We start from the raw sequence: 22,994 nt of genomic DNA on the forward strand, positions 1-22,994 counted from the left end.
TCTGACATCTGGCAATACTGACCATGGCAAAACCCAATAATGTGGCAGTGTATTGTGTTGAAGTGCTATTGATGCTGTATTGATTTCTCTGGTCAAGGTCACGAGCAAAGAGAAGCATCTTTTCTGAGTACACTTCACTGATTGATTGTCTATTAGGGAAGAGCGTTAAATATCCCCTGCATTATGTAGCTTTGAAGCTAATGACAAAGCCAGCTTGCGCATGACTTATTAAGGGCAGGATGAAATAGAGCTCCAGCAATTGTGAAAGTGCTTTCTTGGCACAGGTCAGAGCTGATGCATAGCAGCCGAGTCTCCAGCCACGAAAACGCCACCAAGGACCTTGTTTAGTCACATCAGCAAATAACCATATGATAAATCAGTGCTGGATAATGGCATGCAATATTACTTGCTTATGATAAAACACCCTGATGTGCCATCGGCTTTTAATGAGCGAAAAGCACAATGATTCATGTGAAACTCTCAGAAACAACATGAAGACCTCTTTTCATCTAGTCAGGATACAAAGACAAGGCATTTAATGTTGTTTATTAGATACATATAAAATAAAATAGAAAAATACATTATAAACCTGTAACAATGGCTGTTAAAACAGACATGTCTTCTCATAGGCAATACTTGGGCAGGGAACACACACGTTTGAGACTGAAAGACTGCATGTCGTACACACATATCCACATGTATGATAAAAGACATTCACATGATCAAACTTGATTCTTAAAGCCAAAGTGTGTAATTTTGTTGATGTTAAAATACTTTTTTCCCCCTTTATCCCAGTTTCACGTGCAGAAACAACTATAAAGTAGATCTCTCAAAACACGAGTCGATATGTGTCATTTGGCTTAACCAATGGTACGGGTCGGGGGGCGGGGCTTCCTGTTGGATTGACCATGCTTGGAAAATCATTATTTTTTATCAGTCCTTTTGGTGTCAGAATTACACACTTCACTGTTGAACTTAAAAACCAGGACTAATCAGAATAATATACTTTTAATTGCTATTGAGTGTGAGACATCATGCTTTATCAATGACTGTATAACTCACCTCGCATCTTTCTTCATTAAGTATTTTTTTATTATTTTTTTAAATTAAATTTCTGTATTTTTTACTAACCCCCCCAAAACTGCTTTTAATACATAGATCATTCACATTTCATACTTTCAAAAGCATCAGACCTTGATATCAGTACCTTTGTTGATATCATAATATTGTTATGGCACTGGAGAATCATAAGTGAAAATGAAGGGGAATGCAGACACAACAGGAAGACATGTTTGATGTCACAGAGACTCCCCTCAAGAGGCCATTGTGTTGCATAGTAAAGAAAGAGTTTCGAGGGGGACGAACGTGACAGTACACACAGCTTACCCACCAACTACTGTACATGCTGTCTCAAATCCACAAAATATCATTCTTTAATCAGTATTTGCTTTGTTTCCAAAAAAGGTTTAAGCATGTTCACTTCAGAGGCAAAATTATACAATATCGAAACTTGCTGGCAGAGAATATCTCTTGAATTAAAGTTGATTATTCTCACTCAACTGGAAACAGTTATTTATTCATTTGGTGAGATTTATGCTTAAAACAAGGAAGATAAAATATATATTCTCTCAAAACTCTTTTTTTAACTTCCTTATTGCAGTTTAAACATTAACTGACGTAACTCAATATATTTAAATATATATATACAGTATATATATATATATATATATATATATATATATATACTTACTATAGTATGTAGGCCTATTTATTTACTTACTATACTAATGACCTATATATATATATATATATATATATATATATATATATATAATTTTCATTTAGTTTAACTTGATTTGTAGACATGAAACTAAAAATGAAAACAATTGATTAATTCCAATTGACTCAAATTAATTCCAAATATTAATAAAAAGGTATAATAGTCTCTATTATAATAACACTGCTTATTAGGGATATTTTGATATTTTAACTGCGTGTAAAACAAGACACAAATACTGATTAAAAAAGTTTTTGGTTACATTTTATTTGGTAACACTTTGTTTTACTACTATTACTATTACTATAGTAATAACAGTAAATTATGCAGAATTACAAGTAACTAACTCTAAACCAAACCCTAATCCTAACTCTATCCCTATAGTAAGTACATGTAGTTCATTATTATTACTCAGTACTTAAATGTATAATCACACTGTAACACTGACACTTTAAAAATAAACCCTTTAAAGTGACGTAGTTACATTCTACCAACTCAAATAAGTACTGAGTAATATTAGTTAACTACATGTACTTACAATAGAGTTATGGTTAGGGTTAGTTACTTGTAATTATGCATAATTTACTGTTATTTCTAGAGTAAGTAGCCTACATGTAGTAACATGTAACTACGTCACCTTAAAATAAAGTGTTACCAAATATTATTATTTTTTTGCAGTGACTGTATCGTACCATACTGATATAACAGTGCACTAAACTTCAACATATGTGCAAATTAATTCATTCAAGTACTGCGAGCAAAATACCTACAGTTCTGAAGGATGTGTCAAGACTGAAGGCAACTAATACACTTTGACTCCCCGAGTCTGTTTGACAGTGTGATACTGGGAAACAGGAAGGCAGGTATAGGCTGGCGAGCCGTCAGTTATGTGGTTTCGGAAGGGAAAGCTGTGTGTACTGACCCGGGCCGGGTTTCCCAAAAGCACCGTAAGTCTCAGTAGATCATAGAGGCCATTATGGTTGGCCATCGGTTTACTCTCGGGGATTTGTCATGTCGCGTCACATCCAGTGTAGACAGCATCACTGATTATAATGGGCTCTACTGGCTTTTATCGCATCGCTTTGCGCCGCTCGAGTCCGGCGTAGACACAATGCTTTCTGGGAAATACAGCCCTGGTCTGATCATTCACCACTGATGATGACATTCATATTGAACATGAATCATGAGAACTATGATAAGGCACTTGAATGATATTTCCCTACCAGCCCCATCGGCACAACGAGAGGGTTGTTTTGGTCATCCACGTCTACATCCAATTACAGAAAACTGGATTGTTTTCACTTCATAAAGGGTTCAGTATTGTTCTGTTTTTTGTTCTTTTCACAATATTCGACAGTATAAAATATCGAGTAGTAAAAATATACGTTCTCTGGAGGATAATAAAAGTGTTGTTTCTGTACATGTTTTCTTTTTGTCACTCTTTGAACTTTTATCTACAAATTTCATACATTTGTACAGCAGATAGGCAAGCATGGCTTATACATCCTCAGAGAGGCTTGTTCACTGAAAGTGTCGGATTGTTCCGGAAGTCTTCTTCTTCTTCCGTGATTTCAGCCGTCTCACTGAAATCGCTTCTCAAACGGTGTACCGGGTTGCGATGATGCGATACAGAGGTGCATGCACCGTTCACACCGTCATGCGTTACATTCAGACTCATTACCGTAACTGCAGGATCACTGGAGCGGTCCGTTTCCTCAGTGCCGTCATGGAGCTGTCGGGTTTTGACAGCGGACTGGGATCGCTGAAGGTCTGGCTTTGATTTAGAGGGAGCGGGGCAAATCATTATTGCTTATTGCTTACAAAGAGTGCAGATCTACTGCGGCAGGAGCGTCTCCGTGTCCAACGAGTGCAAGCTGTATATCCACTGCCTGGGACAGCTCTTAGATACTCTTTTTTTTTTTTTTTGTCTTTCATTCATTCATTTTAGGGCAGAGATGTGATCTGCAGGCAGGTAATGGGCAGGTCATCATTGGGTGAAGAGGTCAGAAGGTCAGGGGTTAGTTGCCAGTGGTGGCTGAGTGGGTTAGAGAGACAAACGAACAGAAAAGGGGGAGGGAAACAAGGAAAGGAGGAAGGAAACAAAAGATAGAGGAGATTAGTTTCAGCTAGTGAAAGCAGGATGACAATATGAAAAGCATTTATAAACCGATCACAAGAATAGGCTCTTGATTCAGTCGAGTCTCCCCACAGCACATCTTTAAAGGCCGGGACACACCAAGCCGGGACGTTTTTGAGCTTATTTTTTCCGGTCTAGTCGGATGCTGTCGGATCTATTCAGCATGTTGAATCGCTGTCGGTGAGACAGAGAACTCTGATTGGCTGTTCAGTTTAGCGAACAAGTCAGAGCACGAGGATAAAAGCGAAAGTAATGAAAGCGAGCAAAGAAGTCAAGACGGCACAGACAGAAGGCTGTTATAATTTTACGCCATCTTACCTGAGCATTCGAATATTTTCATAATAACATGAGACGACTGGAATGAAAAAAAGTGATTGATTGATATTTAAAGTGGCAAGCAAGCGCTGCTTTGTTTATGGTTTGTATCTGCAGCTCTAGTTTCGGTTTCACTTTTTGAATGATGAAAATAGACTATTGAAATCTGATGCTGATATGGACAGATATTTACTTGAAAGTCACCTCAAGTCATTTTGGTGTGTTCAAGCGCAACGTTTTGTCCGAGACGCAGCCGAGGAGAGGCGACAACACAGTCAGCTTTCTTCGCCGCTAGTTCTTTGACGTCAGCTTGGTGTGTCCCGGGCTTTATATCTCAGTGCCAGACATTAAACGGTTAAATGTGTTATTATTCAGATAGCTATGCTAAATTTAAGTGTAGTTTTATATGAAAACATTTAAGGTGTAATTCTATATTAAAATATATATTTATCCCAGCTTAATATGTTTATTTAACATGAATTTGTTAATTTATAAGTACGCCAATTATAGGTTTCCCCAAAACTGTATTATCGCACAGCTCTCTATATGAAGTTGAATATATATTAAATCCAACTTTAACTGCATACATCCAGTACAGTCACGTAAAGCAATCCATACTATATAGCAAATCTCAACCGCGTGATTGCTTGTATTGGTGCAAAATGTAAAGTATATTATAATCTGTTAAACTACTAACATGTCATGAACATTAACATCAGGGGCCAGTTGCATGAACATAACCACTAGACTAGACTAAGTCTAAGCAACTTCCCACAAGGCCACTAGGATTGTCTGTAAAGCTGATTTGAAACGTATTGTGTGAAAAGTGCTATACAAATAAATCTGACTTGGTGTTTGAAGGCGGGACTTTCTGTTGGTTCGTCCAATTGAAAGCAGGGAGTATTCAATAAACCCGTTTGAAAACAAACATTTTGTGGAGCTAATTGCAAAGAAATGACTCAAGCTTTAACTAATTTGATCATTAATTGCACGAAACTTTTGCTGTGGGTTGACTGAATGGAAGAACTGTTGGTCTTCATCTTTGTTATATAATAAAATCATGAGGTAAAAGCATATATCCTGACAGGTCACGTGTTAAGAAGGAAGAAATCAAGAGAGAAAACACTCAGAAAATACAAAAGAATACAACAGTGATAAATGTGTCTAATGGTTAGTAGCAGTCAAGTGAATGGACAGACTGAAGGAGCGGTCACACTAGGCTTAAGCGTGACAGGATATGATGTCATTAAACCCTTTAAATTTCATTTTTGTTGGCTTTGGATCTGGAGTGCATAATCTTAAACCAATGAATTGTTAATAAATAATAATACGTTCAAATGATTTGTTTGAGTCAAGAGATCAATCCAATATTAGGTCCTCTATCTTTTTGCTATTTGACTTCAAACCTGAACATCGGTCCACGGTGAAAGACAGATCTTCTGAGCATATGCTGAGTCTAGTGTGAGCGCTCACGAGAGAAGAAGCTGCTGGTGAAATGAGAGGAGATCTGAAGAAGGTCGGTGAAGGTCACATGACTGCTATTAAACACTCGAGCATTAAGACGGCAGTTACGATGGAGATGGAAGATCAATGCTTTCTTGTTAAGAATCGAAGCATTGAGAAATTTAGTCGGAAATAATTTAGGTCCAAAACAACCGCTGGTGCCTTTTTTTGTTTTTAATTCAATAAAACTTTTTATTGCCTTTTCAAATTCCTTTTTGTTCTATGTACAACAACATAAAAATCTTGGCCTTAATGATACAAAGCAACACTACAAGGTATGTTCTAGCATAATAGCCATGGAAATTCAAGCTGTGGGACTTTTAACCTTTACCCTCAGACTATCACAGGACACATAATATAAAATGCTTTTGCATATAAACATTGAAAAAGTCTTATCATTCATATATAAAGCCCTAACATATATCCAAAAATATAGGAGATTTTCTAACATGGTGCTATAAAGCTGCTATGATGCATATTTTTCTTTCCTACAAATAGCCCTCTATAATACCATTACTATCTCTTCCAAAATACAAGTAAAATTTGACAATTCATATACATTCCTGCTTTATATATTTTTTTTAGATATATATTTTTATAGATATTTTAAAAGCCACAAGTAAATACTATTTTCTTTTCAACAACAAAAATAAAAATAAAAAGAAGCTTACAGTAAAACATAAAAAAATGTATCAAGTGGAGTTTTTTTTCTTTTCTTAAATGCATTTCTACTCTCGCACATCCGCAGAGTGGCGCTGGCGCTAACGTCCACTCGCGGCGGTCGACCGCGAGACTCGACAGACTCACTTCAGTTTCGTGCTCTGAGGTGTGATGTAGCTTTCACTTTTTCAAAAAGAGATGAATGTTTCTGATGTATTCAGTGCAAAATAAAAGGCTTGTGCCACATAGAAACACTTTATCAAATGAGGCAAATATCGACAGATGGAAATAATAATAACAATAAAAATAAGTAAACAGCTGAAATAAAAAAAGTGATTCGTGTGGTCCAGTACAAATGCACAGATTGGAAATCTGGAAGTTCTGTGCAAATGGGTTCTCAAAAGTAAATTTTCTTCAAAGCAGTAGTTCCATTATATAAAAACACGTATAGCACAAAAAAGGATATGAAAAACAAAACATTAAAAGAGAGGAAGCGACCTCAGTCTCTGATCTGCTTGATAACTGTGGTCATTTGACAGCTTATAAACATCTGTATCGTTGACCATGTGATTTCACCGAGTGCAACAAGTTTCTGGATCAACGTCTTCGTTGATCCTCGAACAACATTCCAATCAGCCAATCAGATTTGAGGGACGAGTTTACAGTTTTTGTCAAGTTTAGTCTTATAACCAGGGTTTGGTGCTTCTACATCAGTGCTATTCACCCGTCATTTCTCTCTGATTTTAGGGATAAGTTATGGGCAGGGATTGGGTTAGGACCAAATATTCGGACAGGAATGTCAAATACGTTGACCCAGGAACATGTCTTACTAGGCAAAATCACTGTGACCACACACACACACACACACACACTGTCTAACCTGCGCCGACTGAATTTATATGTAATAGATGCATGTGAACAGGGACATTTCAGAGTTAACAGTTTGTGGAAATACTGAGATAGACTTGATTTTGTAATTGTTTCATAATGCTGAGGTGATTATTGTCAAATCGTTATCCACCTTAATGAATGGACTAATAAAATCTTTTATGATTAATGTAATTATTTTAAACATGCGGTGGGGTCCAAATTGAAATAAAATTCAAAACCATTTTAAGCCTGGAAATAAACAAAGATTTATGATTAATATTAAGATTTATGATAAATGTTATGAAGCACTGAAGCTTGAAATGCTCTTCTCTTCTTTCTCGCTGCTCACTAATGTTATATTCTCAACATTAAATTCAAAATGTTACTCTGAATACTTAAGTTGTATATTTTATTAAATAAAAATAGAGCATTTTCACTATGGGATGGATGGTTGTCTTTTGGAACTCTACAGTACACGTTTATTGCCACTATTTTTTTTTTTTAAGAATTTAATAATTCATTTTTTTTTCTAATAATTTTATAACTAATTTACATCACAAAATCCACTCAGGTCAGTTAGTGATAGAAATGTACAGACCCCTTTAGCGACTTTTTCTTTTCTTCAAAAAAGCAACTAGCAACAAATCGAGTGACTTTTTGGACAGCTGGTTAACATCACTAGTCACTATATCATACTCTTTCCATTGTCTGACAGAAAATATGTAAATGAGAAGAGCTTTATTGGACATTTGGCTATAGAAAGTATTAAAATCCAGTATGTGAGCACGGATTACGGGAGAAAACGGATGTAAACCACAGACAATTGGCACATTACGACATCTAGCGACATTTTGCTACTTTTTGAGCAGGCTTTAACTCCTTTCCACTAAAAATATTTGGCAACACTGGATACAGATGATATCCATTACACAAGACTGCATACTATTACAATTTTGATAACTGTCAATCAAATCTCACCATCAGCAGATATTTGATTATTACATTAGTACTTAAATAGATCTTAACCAATTAACTGATAAAATGGTCAAATTAAACAGGCTGTGCCCATATCATATTCCAATAATTTATTACACTTATTGATTCACACAAGGTGAGACAGATTTAGTAAAGGCCATCTTTCCTTTCTTTAAAGCTGAAGTGTGTGATTTCTGCACCCCTAACATCATAAAACAGAATTACATAAAATAACGTCTGTTTTCAAACAGGTTTCTCCTCCTTCATATATTCCGCCACTGGTCAAGTCAATGTTGCTGTGTTGGGCTGGTCGGGACGCTCATGGAAAAAGATCAATGTTTTAAAGGAGTCTTTGGCTCATTCTCAGTCTTTACACATTTCAGGGGAATCAATCTTAGAATGGCTAACTAATAATTGAGACTGCATATATTTTAACATTGACAAAATGACACACTTCAGCTTTAAGGTTTTCATAATAATAGCATTTTTCTGTTTGTTCTGAAAGCCTGTAACCTATTGATAGTGAACACGGATTTCAACACGCATTATTGCTATCGCTGCGATTTCTATTGTATTACATGTACTTATCAACAACCACTTTAGCTCATATACAAAGGACAAGTTCATGATGAGATCTATTCAAATGGTGTCCAAATGTTTCAAGAGTCAAAATATATAAAAGCTGATTTACTGTTTGCATAACTAGAGAAAACTAAAAATTAGTGGTAATTGGGTGAATAAAGCCCATGTTCACATGAAAAGATCCATTATTTGTCATCAACATCATGCTGAAATCATAAGGTCATCAAAATAATGGAATGAAGTCAACCACTCCACCTGCGCAGGAAAGACCACATGTACATGAGTGTGTGTGTGTGTGCGCGCAGGAACTGAAGGATTCAGAACAAACACACTTTATTAAATGGCACGTCTTTTAACATGCTCAAACTGCACATGCTTCACAACAGATCAGGACCAGCAGTGAGTGTCTACTGTGATGAAGAGAAGCACATGAACTAAACTAACCTCTGTCTGCGGTCACTACCCTTTGGTAAGGATGGACGCGCAATTCGTGCCTTCGAACTTTAGCTGTCACCGCACCTGCTTGGATTGCAATAACATCACCAGAAAACACATCAACATCAGATCAGTCAAACCTCACAGTCTCCATCAGGTGTGTTGACAAATGCAAATCATTTAAATTATACAAGTTAAGGCACAAATAATACTTTTGTAAAATCTCCAAACACGTGTTTGTACAAAATTCAAACATGGTTCATTTATCCCCAGTGGATCGGTGGGTTTTTGCGTGGCTTGGACACGGGATCACAGACATTACTCTCACCGGGAAGCTTTACTACTCACGTAATCTTGCGCAGGAGCGACAGTGTTTTTAAATATAATACTGATAAAGTCCCTCTCTGAGATAAGGCACAGAGAGAACAACATTTAGGCACATCTGCTGGAGTAAAAAAAAAAAAAAACCCAGGAGAATAGAAATGTACGGCAATGAATTAAGTGATTAGTAAAGCAGAACAATCGATTTTTTTTCTTTCTCTCCTTCCGGTCCACACAAAAGCGTAGCAGTCAGCGCCACAGTCCCGGGGAAACGTGTGAGCGTGAAGGCATATGTATGGCATTACAGGTACAGTCTCTGCGGGCTCTGGGAATAGCCAGTGTAAACGAACAGGAGTGTGTCGGACTGACTGCTAGGCCAGATTCATGCTCGAGAACAAACATCACTCAAAACCAACAAGGCAGCTGTGAAACGAAAGCGTGTGAATGTTAACACTCAGATGGGATGAGGGGCGCAGTGGGGATCCTGGGAAACGCTTTTAGCCTTTCGTGGGGAAAGACACACCTAAAGAATGAAGGAAGGGAACGGGAAATTAGTGGCGGGAAGCAACACACACCACAGTCAGACGGAGCGCGTTCTAGGACAGTTTGTGAGACGATGGCAGGCGATCTCAGTAAAACCAGGTCATACACCGCTGTTCAACAGGACTGGGGTCAGTACTGGTTTTTTAATGTTTTGAAAAAAGACTCTTACGGTCAACAAGGCTGCATTTATTTGATCAAAAATACTATAATATTCTGTTGAAATATATTTTAATATGTCATTTATTCCTGTGATCAAAGCTAAATTTTCAGCATCATTACTATTATTATCAATGTTGAAAACATTTTTTTGTGTGTGTGTGGAAACTGCATATTTTTTCCAGGATTCTTCAATAGAAAGTTCAAAAGAATGACATTTGTTTGACTTTTTACTGTCCCTTTTGATTCAATTTAATGCGTCCTTGCAAAATAAAAGTATTTAATGATTTAATAATATTATTATTATTTAAATCATATTAATATTATTTAATATTTAATAACAAAATTCTTCAAAAGAACCCTTTTGAACAGCATTTGACATTATATTTTGCATAAAGTTGTTAAGATATTTTGCATTGTGACAAAAGTCAAATAAGAACATGTTCTCCTATATTGTCATTACTATGATGCATCTGGGTGTTTTGCTTTAGATTTTTTGGTAACACTTTACAATAAGGTTTCATTAGTTAAGATCAGCTAACTACTTTAGTTAACATGAACTAATAATGAACTGCATGTATACAGCATTTATTAATAATGTTTATTTTAACATTTACTAATACATTATTATATCAAACATTGTATTTGTTAACATTAGTTAATGCACTGTGAAATAACATGAACAAACAATGAACAGTTGGATTTTTAACTAACATTAACAAAGATTAATTAAATACTGTAACAAATGTTTTGTTAATTTTTAGTTCATGTTAGTTAATACATTAACTAATGTTAACTAATGAAATCTTATTAAGCTACAGATTTTTTTTTTTATAATCCTCATAATTTTAAATCACTATTGAACTAAAACTGTAATACTTCAGTGTAACAAATACTACAATGATGTGTAAATACTTTATAAGCACAGCTGAAATGGTCTCCTTAAGCATGTGGTTTGAAACAGGCCTCACAGTGATTAGAAAAATGTCACCAAAAGTCACAAAAAAATGTTACAATGCAAAAAATCTGAATTTTTCTTAACGCCAAACAATTTTGTGGTAGACTATGACCCTGACACGTTCTTAACAAGCTTAACAAAGTAGAAAGGTTTATAAGCTGGACATGTCCTTGTGGTGTGATTATATTTTGAAATATATAATTATATAAAATATATAATGTCACTTTAGATTTTAAGCCAAATTGCCCCGCCGTTAAACTGTCCTAAAACTGCTCAGTGAACAGCCTGGCTTCAACAGATGCCTGTTCTCAGATAGTCTCCCCTCACAATTTAAGCAGCCCCCATTCGACCCCCACTGTCCCCTCACCATCCTCATGTTGCCCCTCCTGATGCCCCTCACCCTGATGTGTCCCACTCAGACTGAGGGATGGGGGTCATCCAGAAAGGCTTGTGCAGCAGTTTGGGGCTCAGTGCTTTGTCTCCCTCATCATTGTACACACAAAAAACAAACTAAAACATCACATTACAGATAAAAAACAAAAAAGTACAAAACCAAACACAGAAAAACAAAAACCATGATTTAAAGAAACAGACAGAATGAAAGAGGCCGGGGAGTACAGCCAGTCCGATAACAGGAGGCGGAGCATGGGGGGGGGGGGGGGGGGGGGGGGGGAGATGCGTGTCTGCGGTGTGGGGGCGGGGCTTGTCGGAGGGGGCGGGGCAAAGAGGGGCACTTTAAAAGGGAGGCCGACCGGTTGGCTCTCCGCGCTGGACTGTGATGGGAATGTGACAGGTCTGAAAGCCCAGGTAGAGGGGCAGCTCTTCGGCCTTTGAGGACGCTGTATAGGTCACACAAGAAAGAAGACAGGGTGAAAACCTCTCCAAAAACACCCTTCCATCTCTTATGGGGCGTTCACACATACAGACATTATATCACTCTTACTACCGCTTTAATGGTTCTGGGGGGCTGTTCATAGCTTTTAAAAATTTGATCACAAAAGCAATATGCAGGCCGTGAAAACATGTCGCCGTTTTAATCTGACAAGGAATCGGTTTACTTGCACACTAAGAATATTCTTAAATGTGAATTTCAGCAGTGCATTATAAAAGCTGGACGATTATCAATGAATGAATCAAACCTAATGCCAATCATTTCTGAGATGGTTTCTGACATGCCTGATATTTGTTTTGTAAACAAATGTAAATTTTACATGAATTTACTTTTATGTTTAACAAAAATAGCTATATTTTAAATAAATGTTTTATGTATTTATCTAAAACTAAAATCAGAGCATAAACATATTTTCATTACTTGAAATGAAATAAACATTAACTGCAATAAAAAAACATTTGATTTCAGATTTCAGACTTTTTTTTAGTTTAAATTAAGTACTAAAATAAATAAAACTACATAAACTAAAACTTAATACAACTATACAGACATATTGTTAACACTTTACAATGATTAGTTAACATTAATGTATTAACTAACGTGAACTAACAATGAGCAATACATTTATTGATGTATTTGTCCATCTTTGTTAACATTAGTTAATAAAAATCCAGCTGTTCACTGTTTGTTCATGTTAGTTTACAGTGCATTAACTAATGTTGACAAAAACAACTTATGATTTTAATAATGTATTAGTAAATGTTGAAATTAACATTAACAAAGATTAATAAATGCTGTAGAAGTGCAGTTCATTATTAGTTCACGTTAACTAATGAAACCTTATTGTAAAGTGTTATTTAAAAATAAAAACTAATAAAAATGACAAAAGACACCACTAAATTACTAAAACTTTAACTAAAATTAAATCAAATAAAAAATTCTAATATTAACCAAAAACTATAATAGTTTATTTTTTATTCACCCAAACCTCCATTTGTGTTATTTCATCGTGATGACTTACTATTTTAAAATGTGGAAATAATTAAGTTGTAAATGGGTAACATTTATGTCTCTCTCTTGTGGCATTGCATCACTGCTCATTTGCATAAAGATGCTTTTTCCCTCAACTTTGGTGCATCACTGGCCACGCCCACACTGGCCACGCCCACGGGACACGCCCACACTGGCCACGCCCACACTGGTTACTGGAAATCGCCAAATTAAAATGTCTGACTTCCAGCTGCCCAGTTCTTGCAAAATCGCACACGAAAAATGTACATGTCCTTCCCTCCACCCACAGACAGTGTAACGCCGAGACTGTCCTATAAGGACCGTGCTGTGAATCATCCTGCTTGAGACCGGCTCAATAAACATGCTTATTGGACAGTAGCTAAACCCTCCTTCATCTGCTCTAATTGGACACGCTGCTCTTGGCATTGGGACGGGCTATTTGTCGCTTCTCAACTTAACACCGTGCCTTTGGGAGAAGCCAGTGTTAAACTGGCAGAATGCTGTTGGAAACATGATATTCATAATCGGCTTTTCTCAAGTGCTTTAATGAAGCCATACAGCTTGTGTGGAGTGGAGAGGACAGGGCTTTTGAGAGAGAGCGCTCTCATTATTCATATAAAGCCAGTAGAGCACTTAAAAGCCAAATCATTTATGCAAACATTTCTTAAAAGGATTTTTTCTTCTTTTTTTTTTGTGATGAGCGAGGACTTTTTACGACGCTAAATGGATTAAGTGGAAAAGGCTTGATGTATTGTTGTTTTTGTTTGTATATTACTGCGCATTACGTCCTTCTGCGACAGCAGAGGCTGGTGGTGCTGGTGGCCTTAAAGCGGGAAACGAGAGGCTTTTGGTTGGTGTAGGAGGGCAGGTTTTGGGTGTGTTTATGTTGGAGGATATTGGAAGGCATAGGGAAGGGGTGGGCGGTATGATCAAATCTTACATCACAGTATGATGACATGATATATCACGGTAATGTATTATATACATCCTCTTGTTGATACATTATTTCATTTTTATATGGAATTTCATGTACACAAAAGATCAGGGTCCGAATTCACAAAACATTAATAAGAATACAATTCTTTTTAATGCCTATTTTCTTCTTACTATTTTCTTCCTATTTTCATAATTTTTTTTTTTTTTTTTTTTCAAAGTTCACATTACTGGAGAAAATGTCAGTCTTTCTACTTTAAAATGTCATGTTTACTTCAATGTGTTACTTGCCATTTCTTTGTAATTAAATATGAAATTTACAAGAAATTTCTAAGTGAAAAGGGGAATAATAATCCAACAGCAAGGATTACAGCTGAAAATGGTTATTTTTGCGGCTGACCTTATTGCTTATGCATTTGTAGGAGTTTCCCTTTCAGATGCAAAATTTATGTGAGGAGAGTATTTAAATGAATCGTGCAATACGTGATTTCCATGTTAAATCAATGTAAATGCGCGTTGACGCGAGTCTGGAGGTCCTGCGGCGTGACAGACACGTTTAGCGCGGCGCGATGGATGCGATTTTGCCTCATTTGCGCGTCCAGTTCACGTGAAAGAGGCGAATTGAGCATCTGGTGTGATACGCGCGTTATGCACGAGTGATTTTATTTGGTGCTTTTTGTGCATTCACGCGTTTGAAGCGAATTCACGTCTGAAACCAGAGTTGAAAAATCGGAACTTTGGCGTCTGTTCGCGCTGCGTTACCCCTACACCGCTGTTCTGCTCTCCAGAGCAAATACAGAGCGGTAACTCTCTCAATGAACATCAGCCATCTTGCAAACAGACAACCGCCTAGCGTTTGCCCCTCCCACAAGAAGCGAATTTTGCCTCAAACGTGCGTCTATTTCGCTTCAAATGCTCGCTTTATATGCGCATCCAATTCGTATTTGTATTTATTCATAAAGTTTTTCGCTAAGTTGAGATGTTGATCGGCAACCGTAAACAACCAAAATTGCTTCAAATTGTGCAATATAAGTTTTAAGCTTTGTATTTTCACATGTTTATCCCATATTTCTCTATGATACATGTAAATAAGGAAAAGCAAATATATTTACTGAGGAATAGCAAAATGTCACATGCTAAATATCATCATACCGCCCATCCCTATCGTACGGCCATAGTAGACATGGGAGTCCATCAGGGCTTGACTTTTTGTCAAGTTACTTGCCTCACAGCATTTTCATTGGCCACATGGGGAAAATCTGCCATGTGGATATTTTTAACATTATTTTATAATTTGGCAGCAGGTATATTAGGCTGCTGTCACTTTAAGACCTGACGCACACATCCATTATACTGTTACACGTGTTTTCTTTCTCAACTGTTTACGTTCACTTAAAACATAACTGACTGAGTTTACGTGAATACTTGCCAATACAGACATTTTGACATTATTTTGTGTGTATTTGACTGTTTAGGCGCAATAAACAGCGACTCAATTTAGTACTTTACATCTGCGCGCTTTGGGTGTGAGCACAAAATCTGCGGGAATGCCGAAATTCAAGCCCTGTAACACCAACAATATTTATCTGGGGCAAATGAAGCGAGTGAGTGAGGGGAGGCGGGTTTGTGTGTCACTCGCTGTCGGAGAGATGAGAGAGAGAAAGAGAAATGAGTATTTCAGAAATTTCAATATCGGTTTGTATTGAAAAATCTCTATTTTTGACAACACTACATTGCACTTAGATTATTATTTCAGATGCCTTTTTAAAAGACTACAACTGAAAAATGTTTATAGGCCTATTATACATAAAATTCAACCCACCAAAGTGGCTAGTAGGAGTGACTGCATTACACGCCACTGCTGAAATCCACCAGCATTCGGCGGGTTGGTGGGTGTTAATGTCAAGCCCTGGAGTCCACGGGCCATGCTGAAAGGGTCTGGTTGAGGTGAGACATTGGCAAGTGTGGCTATGCTTACCTAACACCCCGCTGGAGTCGATGGGATACTCCAGAATGGAGGTGGCGGGAGCCAGTGTGTAGGGGTAATCGTAGGGTGTGGCGTAGATCAGGCCTGACTCTGGACCGGACTGCATTAGGGTGGCGCCTGCCGGGTGGGTGGAGCCGTTGGGCATGACGGTCTGGATCTGGCGGATGAGGGGCATGAGGGTCGGCCCCGCGGGCGTAGGCGTGCGCAAGGTCGTGGGCGGCAGGACAGGTGCTGGGCCGGTGATGATCCGAGGCGCCTGGGCGCTCGCTGCAAGAGAGAACGCAAGGGCAGCTGCGGTGAGCGGAAAAATGCGAGGGTGGGGGTGGATGAAGACGGGTGGGGTCGGGACAAAAAAGACAAAAACAGTTAGAACCATGCACAGGCAAACACTGGACACAGAGCATGACAGCAATGCTAAAGCTGTTCAGCTATTCATTAGTAAACAATGCCAGCGGACTCGAAACAATATCGCACTCCTGCAGTTCTTCGGGCCTCAGTACTATTTACTCAAGCAGCAAAGCGAGGAGGAGGATGTCACAACATCCAGTAAATTAAGGAAACATTGTTTTCACAGATAGCAGAGCATGTTCTCAATTCTTTCAGTTCATTAGCTGCTCTTTGGATGTAGGCGCTAATTCTGGATCACAATACTGAGACACTTGTCAGAGGATTTATCAGGGAATCGGGGTTACTTGGATTACTGATTACCGAGAGCCGCACTTACAAAGGCGTCACACAATACTGTCTCTGTTTGCTAGCAGAGGAAGGGGAAGCTTACGTGATTTGATATTGGCATCTCTGTAGGTGCCGTTGAGAATGGCCAGTTCCATCAGTTGCATCTTCTTCAGACTGTCCTCTCCTTCGGCCTGTCGGAATAAAGAAACGCGAAGAGGTCAAAAACATAAGCATACTCTTTGCTTCTGCTACTATTCACGCTGCAGCTGAAAGCATTTTCTAGTAGAACTTTATTACAGTCCTGTTCCCCACATACGTACTATGCACTTATTATAGTAATTACAAAAACTGGGTAATAACTAGGTACTAACCCTGAACCTACCCCTAAATCTAGCCTTAACCCATGTAGTTGCCTTATATTAACCAGTATATTCATAGGTAAGTACACTGTAAGTACACATACAGTAAGTGCACATACTGTAAAATAAAGTGCAACCCATTTTTTTTTCTTCAAATCTAACAAAATCTCACATATGTTTATCTAATGCTTGGCCAGTACATTTCAAGCACAAGGTTGTACATATTTAATATGTGTTCTTCCTCTGCTTCGGCGGTAATAAACCTCAGTTCTCCAGGGTGATCGAGTTTCCTTCAAAAGGATGTGCCATTAAAGCATGTGTTCAGGTAGCTAGTTATAAACATTTCGAGAGTTTAAATAACTCTAGGTAGTTACTAGCTATAAACTAAATTTAAACTAATCTGCTCCGCCATGACAATAGACAACCGAAAGAGAAAACTAATTATAGAAGACAACAACCTGCATTAATTCCTGAAATAAGCAGGGCTTGACATTAACACCAGCCAACCCGCTAAATGCGTGTGTGTTTCAGCAGTGGTGTAATATATTATATAATATATATACATTATTCAATAGTAGCCTTTTAAAAAATCATCTGAAATAATAAACTAAGTGCAATGTAGTGTTGATACATATCGATACTGAATATCCGAAACACTTCCAATACTAATTTTCTGCAGAACAGACACATGACACCAGCTGCGCTTTCTGCGCAGTTGAGAAAGAAACCGCTTGTGTAACAGTATAATGGATCTGTGCATCAGGTCTTAAAGTGACAGCAGCCTAATGCACCTGCTGCCAAATTATGAGATTATATTAAAAATATCTGTATGGCAGTTTTCCCTATGGTATCGATGTTAAAACTGTGGCCAGTGAAAATGTTTTGCTTTTTCTTTGGAAAACCACTAGCCACAGAGCAAAAAAAGCTATTGTCAAATTCAGAGTATCGTTTACCATTTTAGGTCTTCGCATGTCACTTTCACTTTTATTATGAACTGTGTTCAGACTCATTTTTGGAACGTAAATGTGAAATCGAGTTTTTCCAGCTATTTTCACTCATCACTCCATTCCAGATCTCCCAGCACAGTATTTGACGGCATCTTTTTAGCTTTTTAGAAGATTTTTATATTTTTTCAGCGTATAAATTCTTTTGTATTGTTTATCTCTTCAATTTAACGTTTTTCTGTACGATTTATTAAAAAAATAAAGAAAGAAAGAAAGAAAGAGAAACTTTTAGCTTATGAAGAAAATGACGTAAGAGTCTTTAGTCTTTGTTACACACGTTACATGTAGTTGCTTTAGTAATTACTATAAATTGTGCTTAATTACATGCAACTAACCCTAAACCAAGCCCTAATCCTAACCCAAACCCTATAGTAAGTACATGTAGTTGATTATAATTACTCGGCACTTAAATGTAAAAACACACTGTAACACTGACACCTCAAAATAAAGGGTTCCACTTTATTTTAAGGTGTCATTGTTACAGTGTAATTATTTATTTAAGTACTTACTGTAATGTAATGTACTTACTATAGGGTTAGGGTAGGATTAGGATTTGGTTGAGGGTTAGTTGAACGCAAATGCAAGTGTGCATAATTTACTGTTATTACTATATGTAACAAGGACACTGTAAAATAAAGTGTTACCTAATAAAGTGTAACTGAAAATGGCCATGCTTATTTGTACAACCCCGTCCCTGACATCATGTCTGAGGGTCTCAGAGAGATCAGTGCTTCTCCCTCAGTGTGTGTTTGTGGTGTGTGGAGATGAGCTACAGTAAGAGAGATGTATTTACTGCCCCCCACCCCCCCGACACCGCTGAAACACTGCCCGCTCTCTCCCTGTGCATCTAAATATCAATACTTTATTAAGTCAAGAGCCCGCTGATGAATAGAGCGGGACAGAGCTGTTATAAATCACTCTCTGTCTTTATTTAATCAGCCTAATGTGCTCTGTCCTTGAGACGCTGGCCCTGAGAGCAGAGCACACATTCACTTATGACAGCCAGAGAAAGTTGCGGGGAAAACTCATTTCAGAGATGGCCTACATACTGTAGCAGAACTTAAGAAAGTTATGTTATGAAGTTATGAAATATATATGTTATTTCTTCCTGTGTTGTTGTTTTGATCTACACTACATCGTCCTGATGAGCAGACATGCTTTATTAGTGGTGACAGATGACGGGACCGCAGGAGGCTACATCTCTCGTTTTGAAAGCTTCAGGAGGGTGAATTCAGCTTGGTCTTACGGATAAAAGACAGTATTCAATGGCTACGTTTATGTGGAGAGGAATATTAGCACACTGCTCACTGCATTCTGCATGACAGCTGAATCATTTAGCAAGGTTTTAGTTTGTGGTAAAACTATTAGTCGTGACTATTGTAAGACTGATCCAACAATGAGTAAAGAGAGATTTTTGGTAACACTTAACATGAATTAAGAATGAACAGCATTTATTTATCTAAATTATTGTTAATGTCAACATTTACTAATACATTATTAAAATCAAAAGTTGTATTTGTTCACATTAGTTTAAGCACTCTGAACTAACATGAACAATCAATGAATGGCTGGATTTATTATTAACTAACATTAACAAAGATTAATAAATACTGTAGCAAATGTATTGCTCATGGTTAGTTCATGTTAGTTAATACATTAACTAATGTTAACCAATGAAACCTTATTGTAAAGTGTTATCGAGATAAAACAAAAACAAAAATACAGTAAAAACTGTAATATTGTGAAATATTATTACAATTGAAAATAACTGTTTTCTATTTTAATACATATCTATTTTATTTTCATTATTTTAAAAACCAGTGTTGGGTTAGTTACTCTAAAAAAAGTAATTTATTACTAGCTACTAATGAAATCTTTAACAGTGTAATTAGATTACTGTACTAATTACTCTCTCTCTAAAAAATATGGCATTACTTATTACTAATTGCTTTCTAAATCCCTTATCATCCTCAACCAGTTAAACAATACAAAGATAGACATGAAACTGCTCTTTTCAAATAAATGTTATAATATTTGCATACATTATTCTTGAACTGATCAGTATTTAAATGGAGGTTACATTAAAAATACACATTTTTGTTAAAATCCACGTCATAATTTTATTAGAATTGTTCTATGCAGTTTTAATGCAATTACTTCAGAAGTAACTGTGTTTAAATTACAGAAAAATGAAGAGTAATCCCTCACTTTACTTTTTCAAAGGAAAAGTAATTCAATTACAGTTATTAATTGTCACACTGTTAAAAACAGTTGTGCCGCTTAATTTTTTTGTGGAAACCACGATATTTTTTTTTTAAGGTTTCTTTGAATGTTCAAAAGAATATAGCAATTATTTGTGAACATGAATGTCTTTACTGTCACTTTTGATCAATTGAATGTGTCCTTGCTGAATAAACATATTATTTTTTGCAAAAAACAAAACAAAACAAAAGTAGTGGCCAAAATGTGCAGTTTAAAACCTAAACACATTTCAAGGAGTTCTGTATCCCACAATGCAATGCACTCGACCTCCTGACTTTCCATGTTGAATGAACCACATAATATAACTGTGATTTTTAACACCTTTTTGTTAACTCATTTGATTGGAATGACAAAATTTAGGATATTTTTACACATCTTTACGAGATGATGAATTAAATACAGTGTAGCATAATCATAGCATAATGAGCATAAATGTGGCATAATTACATTTTGAAACATTTTTGTTATCTTGCGTCAGGTAATATTCCTATAAAACAGTCGGCAGCACACAGTGTCCATCACATTCCCAACACAACCAATGTTCAAAGCCTGCAGTTTCAGGTGCGAGCCAGTGAGAGGTGCTGTGATGTCATCAAAGCGTTCTGTGAAGGTTGAGGTTGGGATCTGGAGGGATGCTAACTGTCCCAGACAGTAATTTAAAATCCAGTTTGTATCATGTTCAGCACCACATATTGTGAATTTTTCAGTCTGCCATGCTTTGGCAGCCCATCCATTTTTCAACCTACAAATCAAACACAGCTTTCTGCCATTGCGGGGTTCAATACTGATGACATCACTCGGGTTTTCACACTTGCTGGTAATGTATTCCAGCACAATCTCCCTCTTTCTGCTCTCAGTCACAATCGTTTCTTTCCCCGGCCTCTTCCTCTCCACTGTCCCTCTTTCATCCGCATCTCTCGCCCTCCTTCCATGACAGCGTTGCCGAGGGCTTTTCCTGCTCACGCAGTGAAACCGAGACACACTGACAGAACAAAGCCTCTCTCTGCAGCAGAGCTGATGGTTAATGCGTGAGTCTCTGCGTGCGAGCGCTCCAAGCCAACGCCTCTGGTCCTGATTTCCCTTTAATATATAGAGGACTCTGGGGTGGCTAAATCAAATCCTCGCCAATTGGCCACCGGGTTCTGACTCATTTTGCTTCGTTTTTCTTTCAGTCTGATGCCTACAGTGCGTTTCGATTTCTCCCACTCGCTTGTGGCCCGTCTGCTCCTCTTATCCTGTCTCTGTTACACTGAATGAACTGACCTTCACATGATCTGTGACTGCATGTTCATGTAAGGCGTCCTGAAGATATTCTGTCAAGTCTTGTTTGCTGCTATTCCACGTTTACACGCCTTTTGAAGCCGTATATATAGCTGATAAAATTTAAAACCTTTGTTTCGGGACAGTGATTGTATGCAGAGTTATCGGATCTTGTCACATGCATTTGACTACTTCCAAATGTGCTTTGAGTGATCCAATCAAAAACTTTGGTAACACTTTAGTTTAAGGTCCAATTCTTACTTTTAACTAGTTGTTTATTAGCATGCTTGTTACTAGGATATTGACTGTTTATTTATACTTATAAAGCACATATAAATGCATGATCATTTCTACATTCCAATACCTAAACTTAACAACTACCTTACTAACTATTAATAAGCAGTAATTAGGAGTTTATTGAGTAGTTAATAGTGAGAGTTGGACCCTAATCTAAAGTGTGATCAACACTTTTACTCCCGTTCAAAAGTTTGGGGTCGGTAAGATTGAAACAAACAAAAGAAGTTTCTTATGCTCACAAAGACTGCATTTATTTGACCAAACATACAGTAAAACAGTAATATTGTGAAGCATTATTATAATTTAAAGTAACTGTTTTCTATCTGAATGTGTTTTAAAGTGTAATTTATTCCTGTGATCAAATCTGAATTTTCAGCATCATTACTCCAGTCTTCAGTGTCACATGACCCTTCAGAAATCATGATATTTCTTATTATCAATGTTAAAAACAATGCTGCTTCATATTTTGGTGTAAACATCAGGATTCTTTAATGAGAAGAAAGACCAAAAGAAGAGCATTTAATATAAAAGAAATATTTTGCAACTTTACAAATGTTTTTACTGTCAGTTTTGATCAATTTAGAGTACGTTTACATGACAGCGATGCACTAAAAACGGAAATTTTTTCCTTTACATTTTTCATGTACAGACGACAACATTGTCAAAATGATCACAGTTCACACGGATTCGCGAAACGACTAAAAACTGCTGTATTATTCATGCCAGGCCAGTAGATGGCGATGTCACTTTTTAAACAAACACTACGCGCCTATAGACTGAATACGTAATACACATGCTCATGACACACCGTTTCCACAAATTCATGTTTTTAGATTTTAGATCTTTTTCAAACTTGCACTTTAAAACCCATTTTCAGGCCCCCAAAATGCTGTCGTGTAAATGAACGGCTAAAACGCGTAAAAAGTTTTCCGTTTTTAGTTGAAAACGGAGTCGTGTAAACTCCCCCTTAGTGCATCCTCACTGAATAAATGTATTAATAACATAGTGACCCCTGACTTTTGAACGGTAGTGTATATTTAGAGCTGACCACTGTGATCGGATGACCCAATGATGATGTTAAT

General features: G+C 37.1%; 1 protein-coding gene across 5 annotated transcripts in view; it reads right to left on the reverse strand.

Moving 5' to 3' along the window:
• Positions 1-1,914: 1,914 nt before the first annotated feature.
• qkib (QKI, KH domain containing, RNA binding b) overlaps positions 1,915-22,994 on the reverse strand; it is a 111,815-nt gene continuing 90,735 nt past the window's right edge. The window contains exons 5-8 of one of the 5 annotated variants that reach the window (XM_084092831.1): positions 16,834-16,921; positions 16,047-16,322; positions 9,264-9,338; positions 1,915-3,812 (exon numbers count right to left, since the gene is read on the reverse strand). In XM_084092831.1, coding sequence (XP_083948957.1) covers positions 3,796-3,812; positions 9,264-9,338; positions 16,047-16,322; positions 16,834-16,921 — 456 coding nt within the window. In that variant the 3' untranslated portion in view covers positions 1,915-3,795. Of the gene's footprint in view, positions 3,813-9,263; positions 9,339-11,908; positions 12,072-13,802; positions 16,347-16,833; positions 16,922-22,994 lie in introns of those variants that run through there. The other 4 variants (XM_084092829.1, XM_084092827.1, XM_084092830.1 and 1 more) reach the window with 4 other exon arrangements.

The sequence above is a fragment of the Abramis brama genome, assembly GCF_963993115.1.
Source record: "Abramis brama genome assembly, chromosome: 19".
In the NCBI taxonomy this organism is placed as follows: Eukaryota; Metazoa; Chordata; class Actinopteri; order Cypriniformes; family Leuciscidae; genus Abramis; species Abramis brama.